Source organism: Cavia porcellus, unplaced genomic scaffold (assembly GCF_034190915.1).
Source record: "Cavia porcellus strain 051 isolate PalLab524CR breed Dunkin Hartley unplaced genomic scaffold, mCavPor4.1 scaffold_1, whole genome shotgun sequence".
Lineage (NCBI taxonomy): Eukaryota > Metazoa > Chordata > Mammalia > Rodentia > Caviidae > Cavia > Cavia porcellus.
The window spans coordinates 163,575,482-163,591,492 of NW_026947484.1; the positions used below are offsets into that span (position 1 = coordinate 163,575,482).

A 16,011-nucleotide genomic window follows, 5' to 3' on the forward strand; every position below is an offset into this window, starting at 1 on the left:
TTGGGGGGTGAAGCAGGCAGACTGCGTGAATTCAAGGCCAGCAGACAGACCTTGTCTCAAACCTAGCTCCCCCTGAAAAGTGACTTTCAAATTATCCCTTGATGAATTTGTTGGTACTGTTGAAAAATCACTGACAAAAAAAAAAAAAAAAAAGCAGTACCATACTTTATTTCCCACTCAGTTGAGTCCGCTACGTAACCTACCAGGGTGTCAGGTGCTGAGAAGACCCAGAAAGTAGATGAAGATTAAAAAAATCAGTGTGACACCCTGTTTGCAGAGTTTGTGATAAAGTGCTTATCTCAGGTGTCTGTAATGAACTTCTGCTAACTTGGGGCCAAGGAGCAGATCCCGAGGCCGAGGTGAGGTCCGCTCCCGCAATGCTGGCACCTTTCATGCCTCTCCTGATCACCTCTCTGAGGAGGTGAGAAGGGGAGACTGAGCCGATCATGTATGCGCAGGTCTGTGTCAGTTCCAGCAGAGGAGTTCAGCGTTCTGCTCAGGTGGGAGCAGTCCAGTAGAATCACATCAGTGATGCCACCTGGTGCTATGAGACAGCCGCCCACCCATGTCACTGCCCTTCCTGGACCCAGCCCAAGGTATCCAGACAAGGATATTACTGTGGAGACCCACGGGTGGGCATGGAGGAGGGACTGTCGCCCCACCCTTGTGCCACATCTGGTCTCTCAGGAGCTTGACTAAGAGGCCAGTGACACCTATTTTAGGTTTTGTGGCTGGGAGGTCCGGTGACCTGGGAGAGTGGCCAGAGAAAACTTGAAAGGCCCTGTGTGACGAGCCAGGCACTGTCTGGCCCAGCTTGAGGACCACCCTGAGAGGACGAGCATGGGTGATTTCCAGTGTCCAGTGAAGCAGCGCAGTGGGGCTACTGGGCATTTGAGAAGAGGCAGCATGACTGTGACACTGATCCTCCTGTCTACTGACAGCTCTGTGTGCAGTGTCAGTGAACAGCCAGGCAGGGCAGTTCTGGAGCGGGCATCTCTGCTCACCAGAGGCTTCATCTGCTCGGCCATGCGGCATCAGCTCACACGTGGAGCTCTGGTTGTGTGCTTCATGTGGGCACTTGCGTGTCTTTCAGTCCCATCGAACAGTCACTGTGTGGCCTTGGTCGCCCCACTGCACACACCAGGTGTAGCACTGCACTTGCCCAAAGTCAGTGCTATACTGATCTGTCTTTCCGCAAATGCCCATGCTGCCCGGCCAGGTCCTAGCCAGAGGTGAGGACTGTGACTCAGCTGGACAGTGACTCGGAGCTGGGATTCCAGCCACACCAGGCAGCACCATGCTGGAATGGGGCTTCCTGGGGTCCACTCCAAGAGTCTGATGTAAAATGTGAGTGTGGGGGAAGGAACAGAAAGTGGGCTTTGCCAGGCCCGGAAGAATGAGACAGGGTCCCGTCCTGCCATGCAGCTTCCCTTGGTGGCAAAACCACAGGACAGCTCTGCGCTGAGCTCAGGTCCAGGGGCTCTTGGATCTGAACCCTGAGACTGCAGCAACTGGGGTTCTCTGCAGCCCACAACTAGCTGTGCATCTAGGGATTCCCTCCTGTACCCATTTCAAGGCATGGAAAATCGAGGGTGAGCCTCACACAGCAAGTCAGAGCCCCAAGAGATGCAAACCCGCCACCATTCCTTGCTTCCTAGAGTGTCTGCCTGGAGCTACCAGAGCAGCTCAGGAGGTCCTGAGCAGCAGATAGCCAGGAGTGCCCGGAGAGGCACCTGCCAGGAGAGTACCTCGGCCAGCGGCCACCGTCCAGCGCCTTAGTCCTCCACAGGGTGCTGGGCTTCTGGCAAATGTAGTTGGCCTGAGGGCTGGTGCTTCGTGGGGACATGGAATGTGCCTCGACTTCCAGCTGGCTAACATAATGACAGCAGCCCTGGGCCTTTCTGCCTCATGGAGCAGTGGCTTCACCTCCCAAGGGTCTGGATCCTGCACCCCAGCATGGAGCCTGCACCCTGTGCAAGGAAGCAGGGATCCCCAGGGCCCACACACAGGAGGACAGGTGGCTGTTGTGCGGGCTGTGAGACACAAAGGTGAAGGCCACCATCTTTCAGCTCTTCTCTGTGACCACCAGGGCTCTGAGCTCTCTTTAGAGGGCTGTACCTGTCTTCGGACAGGACTGTAGCACATCAAGGTCGGCTGTCAAAGTCAGCCACCCTCCTGTGACTGCCATTCCAGGCCCTGCCAAAGGCATGACGGTACTATGCACAGCTGTGCCTTTGAAAAAGCCATTTACAGAGAGCAGTGTGACAGCCACCCAGGCTTGGGGACACAAGGAAATCATACAAAAACAGTCAATTACGCTCTGGGTGCTGCAGTGAGAGACAAATTTGCTGCTGGTGAATTTCCATAATTTCAGTCTGTGAGAAGGTGGAGCCCTACCATACTCCTACACTGCTTACAAAACCAGGGGCAATAATTCACTTCAAGATGATCGGCTTGCTTTACACTTATGCTTTAAAAAGTTAGTCAAGATAACGGAAAAAACCCCATCAAAATCTCCTTTAGACCTTGTCTATTAAAAACTGGAGACACTGGATTAAAACTGCCTTCTACTTTCCCAAGATAAAACCAGTGTCTAAAGAGGAGTAACTCCTGCTCTACCACCCCCTTAGGGTGGGGGGGACCTTCCTTCTGGGTTTGCTTTCATGAACAACTGATGGAAACAGCGTCCCGAGGGGGGACACAGCAGCGACGCCCACTTTGATCTCTGCCCGGGGAGCCGTGTGCGCCCCGCCTGCCTCCCGAGACGGACGTGATTGACGTGCGCTCTGATGTGTGAGTGGCTTTGAACTTCAGACATCCAATTCCCATCAGACTGCAGTCATTTTTATTCTCCTTCAACAGGATTTACAAGCGGGAGATCAGCAAATGGAGAAGATAAAATAAATTTGCAGAAGCTTTGAATCTGACATCAAAACGGTGTTCAAGTGAGTTCCAATTGGATTTCATTCAGTCTCGATTCATAAATCAGCCGTTTGGTGGAGTCCGGTTTAGAAAGCGGACAGAGACACATGCAGACGCAGATGCTTCGGGTTTCCCTCTTTCCCCGGCCTTTGTTTGAGGGAAGGTGACTTGCTAGGCAGATCGCTCCAAATCCTGGCTTCTCCTAAACATGTGCAGGGAAGCCTGCCCGATCTGTGACACAGAAGTCCCGCCCCAGCCTGGGCTCCCAGGCCGGTGAAACCTGGTATTGTTCAGTGAAACCTGGTATTGTTCACGGATGTGTTTTTAAGGCAAAGATTTAAAAAGCAAATCCCCGCGGATTTTGCGGAAGAGCAAGGCTTAAAGCGATTGCTGGGTTTGAGGATCTAGATTCGAGGCCCATGCAGCCTGGCAGCTCCCAAGCAGGGAGTTTTTTGGGGGGTCTTGTTTGCTTGTTTTTAATCACTGTTGAAATGCACAAGCAAGAAAGGTTAAGAAAACAGAGCCTTTCTTCTGAGGGCAACACCTGGGATTAGGGAACATAAAGGGGAGAGGCTCACAGTGAACTCCCAGCAGGAGCAGGGCCAATTCAGGCTGCTCCCTACTGTACCCCAGGAGTAAGCACCCCAAGAGTAAGGCCAGGCCCTGGCACTGAGGCCACCTGGCTCCTTGATAACACAGGGCCAGGGCCTTTCCCCCACCTCCTTCCAACCAATTCCCACCCTCGGCTCTCCAAGTATTTGAGCAACACCAGTTGAAAAGCATTAAACAGAATCTCTTATCTCCCACTTACCCACCAGTGAGATTGAAGGTAAACAAAGGAAGAGCCAGATAAAAATCCAATATCAGCCCTGGCAAATATTTACACTGTTTGAACATGGAGAAAAGGGGCAAGAGCAGGATGGCTTTTATGAGGTTGGCTTGGTCACACTCAGGGCTGCTGGAGTTTACCTACCCAGCGACCTTCTGAATGGCCAAGCTGAAAAGCTGTCCAACAATGGGCAGCTGCAGCCTAGAAATGTCCTTCCTGCAGCTCTGCAGAGAAGGGTGAGCCACATTCTTTTGCTCTTATCAGTAATCAGGATTAAACCTTTAGGGCTCAGGGTCTGGGCCCCTGGATGCAAGGGCGGAGTGAGATGCCTGGGAAGGCTTTTGGGGTGAAGGGCGTCCCCCTTTCCCAGGCTCCTAGGAAAGCTCAGGAAATTGCCTAGGAGACACACGGGGCTGGAAGTGGACTGAAACCACACAGGACTGGACAGCAGGCACAGGCGGAGGAAACAAGGGAACCTAGGATAGGAAAGGGGAAACCGAGGCAGGGGATGGTGACAGTCCTGCAGCACCTCCTGACCACACACTGTGCAGCCATAGATCGAGGGGCCCTTTCTTCGTTGCATGGAGGACATCAAGGGAGAGATCCTTCTCTGTTTATCTGCAGGGCATCAGTCCCAGCCAGCCTGGGAAGGGCTTGGTGCTTCCTGCTGAAGAAGGAGGGAAGGCATGACCTCCCAGGGCCAGTGCCCACAGTGTGCAAAGTAGACACTAGTGGCCAGGTAAAGAGCAGGCCTCACTGCAGGAGCTGCGCCCCAGGGAGGTCACACGCAGCTGCCTTTTAGCCACACCTTCTTTGGAGACGCTGTGCTATTTTATTTTGGTAGAAACAAACATAGAAACAGCTTCAGGGAAGGCCTCCTGTGCTCAGCCAATGTGAGGGCTGTTTCCTAAAGACGCTATTTCCTAAAGATGGTGTAGCCCACTGGCTTGGTTCTTTGAGAAAATGGGTGTTAAAAAAAGGAAAATCGGGCCAGGGATATAGCTCAGTGGCACAAGTGCCTGCCTGGCAAGTGCAAGGTGCTGAGTTCAATTTCCAGCAAAGAAAAGAAGAGAAAAGAAAATCTCAGAAACAATTCTGCCTAAAATCCAAAAAGCAGTAAGCACTGAGGCAGGTCTCTGGCTCTCAGGATGTTCAGCACTAGTCCCAAAGTTGTCTGTGCGCACACACCCATGCACAAACACACGCACATACACACAAGGAAGTGATATAGATGCCACTAGAGCAAGACTTCCCACAGAGGCAGACACACCTAGCAGGCCACGGAAGTTTCCCATCTAGCTCCTTCAGCACTGTAGGAGGGCTGCGAGCGAAGCATGAGGCCAAACTTTTCCTGGGTTTATAGGCCACTGCATTTCACCTCCCATCCAAGAATCCATCGGTAAGAGAAACTCATTCGGAGTCAGGACACTGGCTGGGATCTGGCACCCCACCTCTGCAAGCCCTGCCAGGACCTGGGGTGCCCTATTGTGGCGGGTTAACTAATGGTCAATTCGTAACACCCAGCTGAACTGAGTCAGTGTGGTGCTGGGCATAGAAGGCCCACCTGAGGGTCACTGCCCACAGATCTTGAGGGGAAGGAGGTGCTATTGATTTTCCTGGGGGAGCTTGTCATGCTGGCTTCCTGATATGAACTCGGCTGTCCTCACTGTCAAAGAGGACCTTGGGTCTCCACGGTCACTGAAGATGGCTGTGGTTCTTTTCGGGGGAGCCCTGGTCCTTACTTTGGGTGTTACTTTCTGGCTCAAGTGCAGATCCCTCAGCCTGCTGGCACAGATTTTGTCGTGGGCTGTAGGTCTTCAGCTGGACTTTTGCAGGACAGTGCCGTGGGATCCAGGTCCTCAGCTGGATTCTTTGGGTCTCTAGCATAAGGACAGATCTCCTGGGCTGTTCTGCATTTTGACTTTTGGATATTAGAATACAATCCCATAAACGATGTGTCCTGTATTAAATCCATTCCCCTGAAAACCCTGACTACAACCTCTCCCCCAGCCAGGACGTGGCAGGCAGGGATGGGAAGCAATGGGCACAGTGCTCCTGTCTGGCCAGCTTAAAGGATGCAGGAAGACATTGTATCAGTGAATTAATGTCCACATACACCATAGCCTAAAATGCTATTTCGTGGAGGCAGAAAACACATGCAAACTCTTTAATACCAATTCAGTAACGTCACTGGGTAGGTGCTCGGCATACGAAGAGTCCCACAGTCTTGGTCCAGTTTTAAATCCCACTCCAGTCCTTCTGGTACCAGTATCTGCCAAGACAGGTCTGGTGGTCTGCTCGCCTGCAGGGCCGATGCTTGTTTTTTTTTTTTTAAGCTTGTCAGCTTACCTGGCCTTGTGGACATGGGCAGGACAGGTCAGGAGCCACAAGGCCAAAAGGACCCTTCTATTTTATTCCTTTTCTATTTACTTATTCAGCTGCACTGCCACCGAGCCATACCATAGCACTAGGCTATAACCCCAGCCCTAGTTTTTATTTTTAGACAGGATCTTCCTAAGTGCTAAGCTATCCATATCAGGTTCCAACCTGAGACTTCCTGCCTCAGCCTTCTAAGTGCTGGGAAGACAGACCTGCACCCTGGGGCCCAGCTCCTGCAGAGCTCCCCTCTCCAGGCCTCCCTCCCACTGCTGTCCCAGTGACTCCCGTGTCCAGAGGCCTCATCAGAAGCTCCATCTCCTCTAAATGACAGGCTGCGATGTCACATCTCTGCCCCTCTGCCTCAGTTTACCCAACTGGCGCCTCAGGGGCTCTGGAAGACAGTCTCCATCTATCATGATGCCCTGCATGTTCACAGCCTTGAATCTGAGCTGGGCAAGTATGTGGGAAATGTCTCACATGGAGGTCTGACAGTGTTGTGTACCGTGATGCCTTGGTGTCATCCACCTCAGTCCCTTCCAGATTACTGTTCAGACAGTGGCAAGTACACGGGTTTCACAGACACGAAATCACGGAAATCCTAACAATTGGTTCACGTGGTGGCATCAATCCATTCCTCCGGGACTGACAAACTTCACGGTGATTTCTTTGTTTGACTCTGCCGTGGTTCTCACCATTTCCCTCTCATCTTTGTTGCTGGCGTCAGAAACCTTCTGGGAGCTGTGAGCACGATGTTTTATACAAATCAAGCCTCGTCACTCCGGGTTCAAGGGGAGACACGACATGTGACTCACTCTCTGCCCATTCAGGCTCCAGGTCCAACTCTGGGTTCCACAATTGAGCAGTTACCACACTGTGCAGACCTTTGTGCCAACTCTGCTGTTCCTGCATTGGAGGGTTCCAGCCGGGAGCCGTTCGACGGGGGCCTCGCTGCCTCATAAAATTCCCTGTGTGTGTCAGAAACTTCTCCGGGCACCTGGTGACCAGATCCCTCAGTCAACAGCGACTGCGGCTTCCTGCCAGAGTTCACGACCTGGGTGAGGACGCAGACAGCAAAGCAGCCGCTGCCAGAGCTGGACATGGAAGTGCTGGACAGCACGGCTCGGCTTCCCCCGGAGGTGGAGGAGCTTGGTGACCCCAGCCTTGGCCTCACTCCTGAGACTGGAACCCTAAAGCAAGGCCAGTGTGCAGCCTAGTGCTCGTTCCGCTGGCCAACAGCCCTGGGCACCTGACGCTGTGAGGTGTGGGACATAAAGCTGGAAGTGGCAGGGACCCCAGAGGGTGAAGGGCCCAAGCTGTGAGGTGCATGGAGCTCCCAGCTCCCAGAGTCAACCTCGGTCACCTGATTCTGCCCTGGACAAAGCCAGAGAGAAGAGCCGACAGCTAATTCCTTTCCTCTCGCTCCACCTGTGTAGGTAACCTGTGTAGGTAAAATCAGACCAGGGCTTCCCATGCTGCACAGTTGGCAAGGAAAATACCCTTAATTTTTTGTCTCAGCTTTTCATTCCATTTCTCAAATCTTAAACTAACCATGCATGTAGGGGTGCATGCTTGTAGTATCAGCCTTCTGGGGACGCTGAAGCAGAGGATCCAAGTTTGAACCCAGCCTGGGCAACTTAGTAACTTACTGAGACCCTGTCTCAAACAAAAAAAAAAAAAAAAAAGAAAGAAAGAAAAGAAAAGAGAAGAAAAGATTCAAAAGGCTTGCGATAGAGCTCAGTGCAAAGGCTCTTTGTTCAATCTGAAGTCTCAAAACACAGCAAAATGTAAGTCCCTCACTCAAGCAACCAGTAGTCTACATGTTTCATTCTGCCACGCTTTGAAAGGCAGGAGAGAATTATCTTTGACTTCACTGAGGGGCCAAAGCCCACAGCAAACAGTCGAGTCACGCAGTCTGGCACTTGAGGGTCCAGACCAGCTTCTCAGCCGGCCTACTTCTTGTTCTGTCTCCCTGGCTCCCGTGTGCTTCTGGCCTTGGTTTTCACCAGCAGACCTTTCTCTCCACCAGCGCTTCCCCTCTCCCCCATGTTGTCCTTCTTCCACACCCTGCTGAACTAGCTCTTCCAAGTTTCCAGTGAAACAAGGAAGGAGTGACTCCACTTCTGCAGGTTGTGATACCCAGCTCCAGGTTCATCTCAGAAAGGGGATAACAGGTTCTCTCCTGGGTTCCAAGATTTACTAATCCGAGTGCTGGGATTACAGATGTGCACCACCATGCCCAGCTAATTGTGTCCTTGATCTACTGTAAATTCCTATTATGCCTCAAGTAGGAATCTAAATATTATGAACTGGTATATTAATCATTAAAATTAAAAACAACTCTCCAGTAACTTATCCCTGGTTCAGATCCTATTAACAATACATACAGATCCCACAAATTCAGAGACTCCCATCCAGTACTCATTTGCTTCTGTTTTGTTGAGACGGGTTATACTCTGTAGTGCCGGCTGGCTTTGAACTCACTATGTTGCCAGCCTTGTCTCAAACTTGCAACGATCCTCCTACCTCAGCCTCTTGAGTGCTGGGATGACAGGTGTGTGCCACCATTCCCAGCCTGTTCATTTACTTTTTAAGGAGAAGCAGAATTGGAGAGCATAAAAGTTCCAGGAGTAAAGACTTATATTCTCCCAGTCTAAATCTGAAGACTAGAAATAAAAATGTAATGTCTCTGATAGGCCTCACAGTCCAGTTCTCTAATCTCTAAGCATTTGATGGTTCATCTGATACATTGACTAGGCTGGGACGTAGTATCCAGCAATGCAGTCAAACACCATTCTAGATGCTTCTGAGATGGCATTTTTGGGATGATGTCACCACCCAGATTATGGATTTAGTGCATGGCAGTTTACATTCTATCACTGGGTGGGCCTTATCTAATCAGTTGAGAACCTTCGTGACACAAACATTGAGGCCTTTAAGCAAAGGGGTGCTCTCAGCACACTGCACCTCTTCTCAGGCATCTGGCCTCTTCTCAGGTGTCTGACCTGTACTACAGATTTTGGGCTCAGTCTGACACCATTATGAAGATACCTCGACCCCGTGATTCTAGCTCTGGAGAATGGGAATGGCACGGAGGACTGGAACAGTGGCCATGCAGGAGAATCACTTAGCAGCCAGTACCTCTGCCCCCTCTTCCTCTGCAGCACCCGCGCCAGCCCCTCAGGAGTGAGCAGAGAGCCCTGTCTCCATCTATTATGCCAACGTGGTCAGTGCTGGCAGAGGATGCACTAAATGCAGGTTCTTCTGAAACGAGGGTGCACGGTGCTTCTTGGGGACTACATGGTCTGAGGGCACCCAGCTGAAAGCTTCCTGGGAAAGGTGGGGATCACAGATTCTCAAGGCTGGGATCCAGGAAGCTTTGCAGGTCTCCCGGAGGCGTGGCACAGGATCAGTGGTCCCGTGTGGTCCCCTGACTTCTCAAAGCCCCAGGAAGTGGCAGAAAACATGCTGTGTGGGCCAGGCCTCAGAGCTGATGCCGATTCCCACCCGGCTCCTGACTCAGGCCTTAAGTGAATGGGGACAACTGCTCTCAACTCCACCCAGTGAAAGAGAACAAAAACCTCACTCCATCTTCCGGGAACCTCCTCCACGTTCATCTTCTCCTCACAAAATAGACATCAAAAATAAGCACGGCCACGGGCAGGGATATCCGCACAGGAAACTGGGGAAGGAAGAGAGGAAGGCTCGGAAATGTGGCTGCGAAACCACAGCTAGTTTGGGGAAATCCGCTCAGCAGCACCTTGGCAGTGTCCCCGCACACAGCAAAGCTTCCCCCAGCAGGAGTGTACACCAGGGCCTGGTGCTTTGTGGCACGAGAGAACAGCCTGGAAGTCTGTCCTCGATGTTTCCTAGGTCCACTCTGTCCACACACAAATCCTTCAGAATCAAGAGTTGCAAAATTGCACGCCATGACCGTCAAGCAGACCGAAATCCAGGAAATGGCTATGTGGACTAAGTGACCAGGCATGTGTAGGACATGTGGCCGACGGAAGAGGCTGGCCCAAGACTGCCCACGGTGCTGCTCCCACGAAGGCAGTCAGCTGAGAAGTGGGAACTTGAACCCAAGACTTTGGCTCTTCTGAGTGTTCAGGGGAACCCAGATATTTGATTTTTGTTTTGTTTTGTTTTTGGTCTCTTTTTTTTGAGGCAGTGTTTCACTATATGGTTCAGGTTGGCCTTGAACTCACTCTGTAGCCCAAGCTGGCCTCGAATTCACAGCAATCCTTCTGCCTCAACTTCCTGAGTACTGGGATTGCAGGTGTGCACCACTGCACCAGGCTCAGACATTTGAGAAATGGAAAACCTCTCAAAATTGAAGTGGCGATGGTTCCTAGCACTCAGGAGGCTGAGGCAGGAGAATCACTGGCCACCCTGGACTGCATAGTGAGATCCTGTTTCAAAACACAATCAAACAAAACAACAATAAAATGGGGCAGTGGCTTTAATAACTTATTAGTCTGGGGGATGTAGCTCAGTGGCACAGCACCTGCCTGGCAAGCGCAAGGTCATAAGTTCAATTCCTAGTACCAAAAAGAGAGAGAGACAGAGAGAGAGAGAGAGAGAGAGAGAGAGAACTTAGAAACCTAAAAACATATTGAACATCTGTACCCTTGTACAGGCCCATCCAGAAAGCCTTGGGGTACACTTATATGTCTGTGAACCCCTAGAGAACAAACACCTGGAGCTCCTGTCTCCTCAGCTTCTAACCTGATCCAACACCAGGTCGCTGATGAATGAGGTACGAGCTCTCTCAAATCTTGTTCTAAGCTGAGTGACTGCAGAGGGCTTTGTCTTAGGTTAGCCTCTGCCTGTCTGTCCCCATCTTAGAGAACGTCAAACTCTCAGCTCTTTTCTCCACTAAACACCAATGAGGCCCTGACCACCGCACAGGGACCCGCACACACTCATTAACTCCTATCCCTGTGGACTCCGAGTCCAGTGGCCGAGAAGCAAAGCATCTCGAGCTCTCCACGGTCAGCACTGTGCCCCTCAGCAGCTGTCCCACAGAATCACCACAGCACAGCTCTTGAAAGCCCCTCTCTTCCGAAATGGGAATTGTAGTTTGCGTTTTACTTTTAGTACATGAACTATTGGCCCCATAAGGAAAATAAAATATGAATTGTAAACAGCAGGAATGAAAGGCTTGGCCTGAAGCAAGAATTAAAAAGGAGCTGCAGGTTAAAAGTATTTACAAAATACTGAGTCTTCGCAGACTTGAAGAGGAAGCGATGAACTGCAAGGCACGGGGACTGTGGCATCTAGCCAGTGCTGTCCCAGGAGGAAGTTTTGTGGGTGCAGACACCTTGAGAGTGGTCACTCCCCAGGTCTAAGAGCGGAGAAGCCTTTCCCCAAGGCTGACTGCAGATAGTACTTTTATGGAAGCTGTATGGACGCCCATGCGCATGGCCGGACACGGCCCACAGGCTTGAAGACTTCAAAGACTTTGCCTTCAGACTGAGACATGTTGGGCTGGTGTGGAGGTGCACACCTGTCACCTCAGGAGGCTGAAGCAGGAGGATTGCTGAGTTTGATGGGGTCTCTACATATGCAGACGCCGTCTCAAAAAACATAAATACTTGTCTCCTACAACAACCCAGTGAGGTAGGTAGTCTTCATCCTCCTCTCACTGACAGGGAAACTGAGGCTCGGGATTTTAGGCTCTTCCCAGAGTCCACCTGGGAGGTGTGACTCAGTAACCACGCTTGCCTTGGGTCAGAAACTCTGCTTTTGATCACTATGTGAAACTCCATTGGCCTAGACTCTTCCTTCCTTAGCACGTAAACGCCCTGAGCCCTGAGCTGTGTGGACTTGCCTCTGGGAAGAGTGGGGACTCGGGCCCAGCGAGCAGAGGCGCAGCGGGGCGGCTGTACGACTGTCAGGCAGGAGGCGTCGGGGGATTCTGAACAGGTGCCCGGGCAGGACAGCACCACGTGGCCGGGGCTGAAGGAGGCAGGGAGTCCCCAACGCCACACTGTGCTTCCTGTTGCCAACAGCCGGAGTCTGAGGCTCCCCCTAGTTCTGGGCTTCAGCGCGGCACGGGGCCCACTCCCAGCTCCTGCCTGCCAGCACGGACTCCGGGTGGCCGCAGGGAGAGCCCATTGCTGTCCTCCGTCAGGCTCACGGGGGAACCCGGCTTCACACAGGAGCGCTTGGCCAGCCTGTCCCATTCACCCTTCTTGCTGGCCACGATGAAGTTCCTGTTGCCATGGCAACATGGTCCCCAAGCTTGCGGAGAGCCTCGGGCTCACACTCATATGGGGTGAGTTCCCCAGCTGAGCCTTCACGCTCTATTCCAAACCGCGCCGCGGCACTTCGGGTTTTATGCTCGCGCGTCTCTAAACGCGCCTGCGCAGTTGTCTGTTGCGGGCCCTCCAGTGGCCAGCTTGGATTAGACATGTGGATCCTAAGTTCACAGACTCACTTTCTGACGTTTTGCTTTGTGGCTCCGGGCACAGAATGCAGGCCGATCAGGAAGGAGCAGCGGGGATGGTGACTGCACTGCAGGGCCAGTGGGAACACGGGGGTCACTCGGGAGCTGAGCTCTTCCCAGGACGCGGTATGAAGAGGAGAAGGGAAAAGGGCATCGGCTAAGCCGCCCCTGAACCCTGACTGACCTTGGCCGGGCAGTGCCGAATTCTGCTCTGCAGGCCAGGACTTCAGGGTCCTCGTCACCATCGTGTTGGACCCGGTGCTCTCTGTTGGGGATGGAATGGGGACCCGGCTCTGGCCGTGATAACCAAAACCTGATCAGACATTGTCCCCTCCCTCCACCGGGATAGCCCTCATCAACCGCCAGGGAATTCTGATTTTCATGCTGTCTTTGCTCCAGGTCCTGAAAATGATTTTTCTTGGGTCTCATCACCCACTTGATTTTTAGGTAAGGGAAAAGAGGTTCACCCAACACACTGAGTTATTGGTCCCCCACCATAGGAAGAGTTGGCTTCTCCAAAGAAGCTAAGTAAAAATTTAAGATTCGCCTTCCCTGGGGAAGTAGGTAACCGTTAAGCTGCCGTTTAGATCTGAGGTTTATAAAACATTTCCACCCTCAAATTCACTGAGTGCTCACAATGGGGCCTGCCTGTCCCCACCCTGGGAGAGCAGCCTGTGCTCAGGGATATCAGTGCTCCAGTCCCCGAGGGGCTGTGAGTGGAGTGGGGGAAACCCCTCATGTCTCTCCCTGAGAGATGAGGGGCAGGGGCTGTGTGGCACTGGGCCCCAGGTGGGTTCGACACAGATGACACTGCTTATCGTCACGGAAGGCCGTATCTTACATGACAGACTAAACACTACATGCTGGCAGTTACAGGGGACGGGTACTCTGCACACGTGTGAGTGCGGTCCCGGATGGCACAGACAGCGAGGGGTGGGGAGCCTTACTCCATCATGGTTGGTGGGATCGTGCAGCAGTCCTGGATCGCGGTGAGTGGTGACGTCAGGTGCGCAGTGTAGGACGCCTCCACGACTTGCTTGTTGCGATTGACCACATCCAGGTACCGGTTGAATTTCTCTCGAATCTTTTTAGCTAACTGTGGAGAAACAGCAAAATCAGAGCCCAGCCCGACATAACAACCCATAATACTTTTCCTAACCAACTAATTAGTTTGTGCCACAAACCACATATATTGAACTTCAAGGAAACCCAAAGCACACCCAAGTCTTCTTCCACAATGGGGGTTAAGACTGAAAAATGCCTGTTTACTAAGTGTGGTGGTGTACACCTGTAGTCCCAGCTCTCTGGGAGGCTGAGGCAGGAAGTTTCCTAGTTTGACACCTTTAAGCCAGACCCTGTTTACAAAAAGAGGCCCTGTTGAAAAAGGGGAGAAGTTAAAAATGTACCTCAATGTGAAAACCTTGGGATCCATCTCAAAAAACCCACCAAAACAAACAGGCCCAATGCCCAATTATTAGCAATAAAAGTCTCTTCTGGTTTCCAACAGATAGCCATGCATCATGAATTCCCCACACCCCCCAAATTCCAACAGAGTGACACCTTCCCATGAAAGCTCTCACTGGAAGGAGAAAGCCCTGCAGCTGTGCTATCAGGTGCCAGTGTGTGCTCCGGGTGAGGAGCACACTAGCTGAAGAGGAGGAGGAATGTTCCTGTCCTGGCTGTGGCCCTGCACTTGCACTGATTTCCAGGGCTGGGCTGGGAGACACATGCAGGAAGCCTGGGAGGACTTCCAGCCCGGGAGTGGGGACCCCCAGTGACAGCACTCTGGGGAGAGCCACAACAGGGTGAACTATGTGGGCAGCTGCAGGGAGCTTCTAACCGTATTCTAAGCATATGGTTAGAAGTGCGCTGCTCTACAGCTGGCCACGGCGTTCAGAAACTAGCACCAGGCCACGTGCCCTGCCATGGGGCCTTCATGCGGGGGCCGTTGGCACTGCCAGGTGCACACACTGCGGTCGAGGAAGGCGCCGGCCAAGTACCACGGCTTAGCTGCAGAGCTCTGGGACGCTCTGCAGTGTCCCTCCTCAGGAACAGAGCACCACCCAAGTGGAGAGGTGACGGTAGCCCCACTGCCGGGGTCTGTGTCGCTCTGTGGTCCCAGCCCACGGGGTGGAGCTAACTGTGTCCCCGGGCCACGCGGCTCACACAGCCTAATCATGTCCAGGCCGAGAACAGAGAGTCGCTCAGCATGCCTTCGCTGGTTACTTTCAAGCTAATTTTAAAATCTTATCTGTCTTCCAGGCAAATTCCAGGGCCTGTTAGAGTCTTAGGGAACTGGGGTTCTTTGGACTTCTTAAAAACTGCACAAATTATGAAGTTTAGAAAAAATCCCAGAAGTCACAGAAGAACATGATGGGACGTTTAATCTGATAATGGGGTGCTGAGGTTCAGCTCATCATCCCAAAGGTGGAGGTGGGTGTCCAGAAGGTTAACAGGTCGACTCACACTCTAGTCCCAGAGCGAGAGCTGGCTAAGACAGAAACGTGTCACTGTGATCCTATGTGCAACAGCTGAATTCCACATCTTACTTAGACCACTGAAGATTTCGTCTGACAAAGCACACTGGCCAGTGGCAGAAGATAATTTCATTTGTCCCCAGCTGGTAGACACTGGTACTGAGCAGGCAGGTGGAGGACAGGATGTCCCTCAACATCTGATACACAGGGCAGCTCTGGGGACCAAGGACTTTGGCCCCCAAAAGTCAATCATGCCACAGCTGAGACACTCTGACTTAGAGGAAAATCAAAGGTGGTTACCCCAATCTACAAGTCAGCCAGTAGGTCTCTAACCGATCCACCTCCGTTCTCTACCCATTCAATATGGTACTTTAACATGGAAAAAAAGTCTAACAAATTCAAAATTCACGAACTTCTTCCATGTTCTTGGTTGTTCCTCCCCAAAAGTAATATAAAAGAGGCTACACAGATACCTACGGTTCTTAAAAATGTAGTCCAGGCACACATCTGTCATCCTAGCACACTGGGAGGCCAAGGGAGGAAGATCAGAGTTTGAGCCCAGCCTGGAAAACTCAGTGATGTACCAAGACTGTGTCTCAAAATAAAACCTGAAACATTAATTTACAGGCCCTTGGGTTCAATTCCCAGTACTGCAATAAACAGAGTGCAAATATGGAGCTGGGACTGCTCACTGGTCACAGTAAATGTGCTGCGGGGGTGTGCACTCCTAGCCTGCTCAGGGGCCTCCTCCTCAAGACTGCCCTGCAATGGGCAGTACGGGATGGGAAGGGGGCAGGCACGGTGGGAAAGCCTGACGCACACTCCCAGTGTCCCGAGTTCCCTACTTACTATGTCCAGTCTAGACTAAGATGTCCCCGGAGGGCCTCGCACCTCTCAGGTGCAGCTTCTGCAAGATAACGGGATGTCGGGGGCTGAAGGTTGACTTGCTGTTAAGA

The 16,011-nt window shown here is 52.1% G+C and overlaps 1 protein-coding gene across 1 annotated transcript in view; it reads right to left on the bottom strand.

Annotated features, from left to right (window-relative positions):
- Positions 1–16,011, bottom strand: part of Cachd1 (cache domain containing 1) — a 153,831-nt gene that overhangs the window by 54,874 nt on the left and 82,946 nt on the right. Inside the window, exon 3 of the mRNA XM_003479120.5 lies at positions 13,526–13,674. Coding sequence (XP_003479168.3) covers positions 13,526–13,674 — 149 coding nt within the window. The remainder of the gene's footprint in view (positions 1–13,525; positions 13,675–16,011) is intronic.